The 7,988-nt window shown below is 31.6% G+C and overlaps 1 protein-coding gene across 1 annotated transcript; it reads right to left on the reverse strand.

Annotated features, from left to right (window-relative positions):
- Positions 1 to 686: 686 nt before the first annotated feature.
- LOC112686314 (4-aminobutyrate aminotransferase, mitochondrial-like) lies at positions 687 to 5,521 on the reverse strand. The gene is made up of 6 exons (XM_025558532.1): positions 5,415 to 5,521; positions 4,830 to 5,201; positions 4,032 to 4,169; positions 3,796 to 3,953; positions 1,600 to 1,868; positions 687 to 1,091 (listed from the first exon to the last, which is right to left on the reverse strand). The coding sequence occupies exons 1-6, from the start codon at positions 5,418 to 5,420 to the stop codon at positions 970 to 972; spliced, it is 1,065 nt and encodes a 354-aa protein (XP_025414317.1). The 5' UTR covers positions 5,421 to 5,521; the 3' UTR covers positions 687 to 969.
- Between the last annotated feature and the right edge of the window lie 2,467 nt (positions 5,522 to 7,988).

Raw genomic sequence — 7,988 nt, forward strand, 5'->3', positions numbered from 1 at the left:
CAAATTTGTAATAATGTAAATAATAATTGGCTTTTAATATGGTATTATTAAATTGTATTTTATCAATCGCCTTTGTTTGTAAAATAGTTTTCAGAACTTAATGGAATAGAAGTAAGCGCAAAGTTCTGATTTAATACAAAGTTAGTTGGTAGTAAATAATATAACACGGACTGGAAAAATTAATTTTAAAGATTCAGGTGTGTTATTTTGCTTTTACTTCATTAGACGTGTTTGACAGTACAGAATCTAGGGGCAACGAGTTGAAATCGTTGGTATTAAACTGTATAATGAGTGGTATCTCATTATCGACTCTGGCGCACCCCACGATGCCGTTTGACATTGTTTGACATCGATCGAGAAGATGAAAACAAAGTTCAAGTTATCATTGTCGAGCTTATTCTTTAGTACTTTTAGTTGACAAGATGATTTTAAAGAGTTGCTTTTATTTTAATTTACAGCCCATTCAATTATCATTTATTGGAATTGTCGTTAAGAGTAGAGAGGTAAATTGCTATTATATTTTGTTCAATACTCAGTGACGGCAAAACAAACAGCGGAATATCGATTGTAGAATAAAAGGCATTTTGAACGGCATCAAATTAACTCATTACAAACAAATGCAAAAATGTCTGATTGTAACTACGAGAAGATCGGGACTAAACCAGTTGTGTAATAAAATCAACTAATTCACATTATGACTAATAATAATATAATAATATATTTATACGATTTAATAACATTTATGGAATATAATTTATTGGAAGACAATGTTTACGTTTATATTTGGAAAGCGTTTGTTCACTTTGGAAGACATAATATTTTTGATAGTTTAAAATAATAACATTAAAAATTATTTTACTCATATACGGTATGATTCGATAATATTGATGTTATAATAATAAATATTATAATTATTATTATTATGGGTATATTATTATAATATATATATATTTCTATACGCCGTGAAACTCATTTGGTCTCGGCTAAAACTTGACGTAGTCTATCGAGGAACATGTGAGCGTGTTGAGGTTGGAAGATTAATGCCGGTCGCATTCTGATGCCTGCCACTCCACATCCTCCGGATTGGACTCCTGCCATAGACAAAAAAAAATTGTTACGTCTCAAACAGTATCAAATTCAAAGATATGTATTATAGCCTTATTCTAAAGTCATAACATATCATGTAAGAGAAACTAAGAATTCGATTTTTTTTTTTTTAACGAGATATACAAAACAATAATTGTATAATTATATAATATAATATAATAATATAATTATTATATATTATTATTTTTTTATTATACATATTTATTATTATTATATAATTATTATATATCAAACATACTATATACAAATAATAAATTTACAAATTGTATAAAACAGTATTCTGAATAATAGTTATGCTATCATATTTACCTATTTATTAAAATTATATTTCATTATTCAAAACTTAATATTAAAATTGTAAAAAAAAAATTGTGTTTTTACTCTAAAAAATTTGTAAAAATAGAAATTTTTTATTGTATTTTTTTAATGATTCTAAGATCATCAGTGGTGCCTTAGTGCGTACCTATCTATAATATAACTATACTGACTGACCTTTAGTTAAAAGTCTTTTGACAATGTCGTCCCGGAGTTTAGGGTTAGCTGCGTCAAATGTGATAAACGTGCCACGTCCTCTGGTAGAGTTGATTAGGGCCGAATACTCGGCTTCCAAGTCTCTGATGCCGGACATGAGTACTTCACCAGATTTTTCAACTACCGACAACAGATTATCTCTCTTAATCACCTTCAGTATAGCATCGAGCAACACGATTTTTGTCGGGTCTCCCATCCAAGTGTTAAACACGCGGTATGGCAGGTCGGGCCTGAAAAAAACGTATATCGAATGTAATGAAACCGATTTCAGGCAAACACATAATACTAATATAGTATGTTGTGCGATATTTTGTCGAAAAGCACCGAACAACTTTTTCTACGTTTTCGATCGAATATTCAAATTCAAAACACTCTTTCGTGTATGAACTAGGCCTAATGTGTTTGTAGGAAATCCGTGAGCGGAAATTTGGTGAAATTATTGGGGGAGCTGAGCATTATTTGCTTATTCTACCTATAGGTACTACTGTACGCAATTATTTATTTCAACAATGCAATTTTCAAAAATTGGAAATTTGACATACTCAACAATTTCACCAAAAAAACAATTAGGTGCTTTATCTTAAGCATTTTTTGGAATAGGTATTCTAAACAGAAATTATTAATTAATTCAATTGAACAACCAATGCGGGTATTATTACATATTATTAATATTATATTAATTACGATCGTTCCAATTCATGACAATAAGTTTGTAAAATCTTACGAATTTGATTTAATTTTTATCACAGAACATTTTTTTTTAATTCAGTTATTAAAAATGCTTTTTACAATTATAATAATTATTGAATTTTTAGTCATTTAACAATTTTTAGGGCTAGCGGGGCTAAGACCTGTACTTTACATTTCTGGGAGAGCTTAGTCATCACCAATCTGAGTTTTATTATATGCAGAAGTATGTAATATTTCATGTGCTCTATAACACTTAGCCACCTTATAGTATGATTTCACAACTCTACACCTGGATATTTTTATACCCTGAGAATTTGCATACAGATTTAGTGGGGTGTTTTTTTACTTGGATGTAACTCATTTACCTATTACATGATATTATTTTTTTATCAGACTGTGGTTGTTTAAACTGAAATACGTTTTAAAAGTTAAGTCGATTAATGTAATTATTACATTTTCATTAGTATGATAAAATAGCCGTCACTGATAATAATAATCTGTGCTCATAAAACATGTTGATGCCAACGACCTTGAAGTAGATTAACCGTCGAAGTGGGGCGAAGTACTCTGTTTACACATTTTTCCAGTTTCTCATGAATTAACTTCTTTAAATTTACAATTAATCGGTTGATAATTGGTTTATGAATTACAAATAACACTTATGTGTTCGCTGTTATGAAGAGGGCATTTGCGCTTAGTATTAATCACTTATTTAGTCGCCGATAACGTATTGATCACGTGTTTCCCATGGCACTTATTTTTTTTTTTAAATAACATATTCTTCCCGGAGCATAGAATTTTTTTTGATTTACAATTTATTATTGAGTGGAAAACATTAATCTCGTTCGAACATATTATGCCAAAAATAAGAACGCTCAAACACATTATTCTAAATCGTCAAAATGCATTGGAATTTGAACAAACTTTCCTAAACGCAAATTCACTTTTTGTTTATTCGACCGGTTTAAAGTCGTGAAAACCATACCATTTATAAAGATTCAAGTGAAAACAAACGCCCTAAAAAAAAAGAATCAATAATAATATAAATATATGTTACTCGATGCCTTTTTGAATCGACTGTGTTAATAAACGCCCGCGTGACAATATTGTCCGTAAGCGCATATGATGATAAGTACTGCATATCAGTGTTTTCCAATCCATGGGCGACGGAATTGCCTTGATAGGCTACAAACAAATTTCAAGAATTATAACATGAACTCATATTAAATTTAAATTATAGTCACGAACTTTTAATGTAAATTAGAAATAAGTTAAGTTGATATGTAACAAAAACAAAACAATGCCTAGAAGTACTGACATAAGACTACTTCATGTCGTCTTAAACTGACAATCATTGGCAGTTTCTTATAAGATATTTGCCAGTTATACAGGAAAAAATGAAAATTTGTATTTAGCTCCACGACTTGAAAAACACTGATGTGTAAAGCGCATGCGTAATAGTATTACAAGAATTCCGGCTTCGAGTAGTATCCGCCTGTCTGCATTTTCTTGCTGAACGTCACTATGTCGGGCGGAGATTCCAGGTCGAAATGTTCGTGGCACCACATTTTTCCGGTTGGTCCGCCGCCGGTCTGTACCTCATCTATTAGATAGCCCGCGTTGTACTGTACTCAAGAACATAATAGAATTATTAAAACATTTGACAATTGGTTTTTTATTCGTATATTTTTCGTATGCTATATTTTTTTAGCGATCTTCTGTAATTTCTGGAAGAAGTATGGTGAGGCGTGATTGTCTCCGCCTTCCGACTGGATGGGTTCGATGATGATTCCGGCAACAGGGCAACCCTTCTTTTCCCATTTTTCTATGAGTTCCTCCACCTGCACGGGTTTAAACAAGGTAAGTAAACAGATAACGGTTCAAGAACTTACTGTAGGAATGCTCTATTTGCAAACATTGCGTGAACAATTTTTTTATAACAACATTAATAAACCCATGAAAAGTGCTGTTTAAAACGGATGTTTATGACGTAACAAAAGAAATATTTAATTTTTAACGAGTATCCTGACTTAATATTCAATATAACATAACAATATATAACGTACGTATGCCACGGTGTAATAATTGTAACGAAACCAAGTAAATCTGAGATGGGTTTTCGTCTTAAGCCGCAGGCCGCAGTGATACGGTTAAATTACTCGTATTAGACCCCCCCCCTTTCTCACCAGAACATTTTTTAATTGAACAAAAATCAGAGTAAATGATGATTCGTTCAATTTTGAAGTTAATCTGAATAGTGTATTTTACCCATGGTTATGGCCATCTCAACCTCTCCTCCGCAGAAAAATGATCGACATAAACGTAAATCATTATCCCGAACCCGGGACCATAACACTGGTGCTGGTCGCGGGCTTCGTTCGCACAGGCAAATATAATATGTATAATATAATATATATATATATATATATAATTTTATATATATAATACAATTGTTTATCAAAATGTTTATTATTCATATTTATATAGATAAGGTGGCTCACGTCGGCCAAACAGCGTTCGTCCTCCTTTTCGTTCTCAGCGAGGTTCTCGTGCAGCGGATACTTGTACACCGGGAACCTTGCTATCGGCCAGTCGAACGCTGGCACGTCCAGCTTGTGCACGTACTTGGAATGCGTGGTGCTCAACGCACCCAATGTACGGCCGTGAAACGAGCCCGAGAACGACATGATGGACAGCTTCGGCGCACCCGGCGGCATGTTGATCATGCACGACTCCTTCTCCAAGTCAGTGAAGTCCGAAGTCCCGCCTCTTTTGTCCCGCATGTACTTCATGAACATGTTCTTGTACGCGTTCTCGTTGGAGCACGACCCGCACATCATGGTCGTTAGCGAATTCAGTCCCTTCGGGGCTACCTGTACGCGGCAGCAGAAATGCACGGGTTATTGATTATTACGCATGCATTTATAAATGAAAAATGTTCGTAAAAATATTTTATTCGTAAAATCCCACTATTGGTTCGCCGTCGTGTTGCCATTACTATTGTAATGCAAGAGGATTATTCAAATACTCAGACTTTTCAAGACAAAATTGCACTTAGATATATTGTGAACGATTTAAACACTTACGCTCATCAGTGTGTTGCGCAACTTCGCTGGCCAATCTCCTGCTGGGAATACGCCTAACGCCGGACGGTTGACAACGGCTCTCTGTATATGTGAAAATGAAAAACGTATTATTTAAAGCATTAAAAGCTTATTCGCTGTGTAAATATATTTGGTGCGAAATGTGTTCGATACACAATAAATGCAATCAATAATTTAAAACACACGAATACGAATTAATTGCAATGATTTTCTTTTTTCTGCCCGATAATACATTTGCACCATAAGTCCCATGTTATACTGCAGTCTGTATCGAATATAACTATTGCATTTCGATTGTTGATGAATTTTATTTTTTATTTTTACGGTTTTGCATGCTATTCTCAAAAAATAAACTTATTTTTGAAAATCATCAGATTTCACATAAATTCACATTGTATCGTATACACGTATACACGCACGTAGGGCCATATTTACGCTTCGAGGCCCGTACCATAAAAAAAAAATTCTTTTAAAATATTTGTGGGCTCCTTATATGATACAATCAAGAAAAAAAAATAATAATTTTGAAAAATGTAATGAACATTATAGGAGAGTCCAGTTTTTCTACCAATTTATTAGGCTAGTGACAAACGTGTAGCATTATTATGGAAAATTGGATGTATTATGGAAATTAACGTCAATGACTGTTTTTTTAAGATCGAACTCGCTTTCAGAATGTACCTCTAATCAATAGTTACGAATAATAGTAGAGAGAGCCGATTTTCAAAGTTGATATTTATTTAATTTTAATTTTTAATTTCCAAGATAACGCTATCGGTTTTTGCAAATTGGTATTAGGTATATAGCAATATAAAGAGATATCAGTGTACACAAGCATTTCTAAGCATCGGATAATAGATTACAGTATTAATTGCAAAATAAATAATGGTAAACTTAAAAATATAAATGTAAACAAGGGTGAAGATTACAGTAGATTGGCAGACATAAGCATTCCGTTAATGGGATGATTATGGCAGAAGGAAGTGGAATGAGTTGAAATATAAAAAAGATTATGATTCCGAACATAGTATGAAGGGACTTTAAATAAAATTTAAAATAGTAAATCCGGTGAATCAATAAAATTATTAAGAAGGGCATTAAGAAACTGTAAATGAACATGATTGCGGCGTAAAAACAATGAAGACATATTTAAATAATAGCTAATATTGAAATAATTATGGTGAAGCGATGGTAATTTAAGGATAAAAGCAGCAAAAGATCATAATATATGTTGGACTCGCTCAAGACGTAAATTAATTTTTGCAAGGTAATGGTGCTAGACAACAACCCTATATTTGGGAATGGATTTAACACAGTGTTTCCGACCTTTTTACTACCACGGACCACTTTGATAATATTTTATAGGCGTGGACCACGTCTTACGAAAACTAGGAAGACCTTTTTTATTTTTTTTTGCTCATTACAAGAATACACAAAATTAATCGAAAAATTAAAAACGTACTGCATAGTAATCAAGCAAATAACGAGCACATACTAAATCAATATCCATTACCCATTATTAATCTGTATTCATAAAGTATACTTACATAAGCTACGATATTTGCAATTGACATAATTATTATTGGTCACGATAATATTATTTTTTACTCAGATACTTACACACTTATAAGTAGAAAATACTTATCGGTCGTCTACAGCAACAACGATAATAATATATATACGGTTCCTCAATAAATCGTAATATTTCATTAAAAAAAAAAAAAAATAGTAATAATAATTTATCATAAAAATCGAAGAAAAACTTTATAGGACCACGGACCACCTATGAATGGCCCACGGACCTCCGGTTGGGAAACACTAATCTAACAAGAGCAAAATACAGTGAATAGAAACATTTGATGAAAATAGCTTAATATTACATTTAATAAGTCCTAGAACCTTTAGTAATCTAACCTTTATGGCCAGTAGTCATATCAATATAAGGGCTAAAAGAAAGAGTGGAAGAGTAATAATACCGAGATATTTGATAATAGAGACCCGTTGTAGCTAAGTGTTGTTAAATTTATAGGGGAAATGTATAGACTTTTTTGATCTAGAAATTGATAAATAATCGGTTTCGGACTTCCATGCTAGATGAAAAATTTTAACTCTGATGATCATTGACAGAGATATTTAAGACCACTAAAAATTGGAAGTTATTACAAAAGGTTTCACTACCATTATAGATGGACGTAAATAAATTGACCACTAGGTAATTTACTTTAATGATTATTTTTCGTTAGATATACAATGTATATTGTAAGTAATTAATATGTTATATATATATACATATATTATTTATTAAAACTATATTTAATAATTAAAAATATGTTTATTTATTAAAAAACAATATCATATTGTATATAACAACGGATATTGACTTTTGGATAAATAATACTTTTCATAAATTGTATAATATTATATTAACTTTTTTTATTATGAAATATTAATAATTTATTATATTTAATTTAATTTAAATTTTTTATTTTGTACTTAATAAATTTAACATATGTATTCCTAGATCCATCTTTAGATGAACAGGGGTGCAAAAAAAAA

This window comes from Sipha flava, unplaced genomic scaffold (genome assembly GCF_003268045.1).
Source record: "Sipha flava isolate LNK unplaced genomic scaffold, YSA_version1 304_pilon_pilon, whole genome shotgun sequence".
Lineage (NCBI taxonomy): Eukaryota > Metazoa > Arthropoda > Insecta > Hemiptera > Aphididae > Sipha > Sipha flava.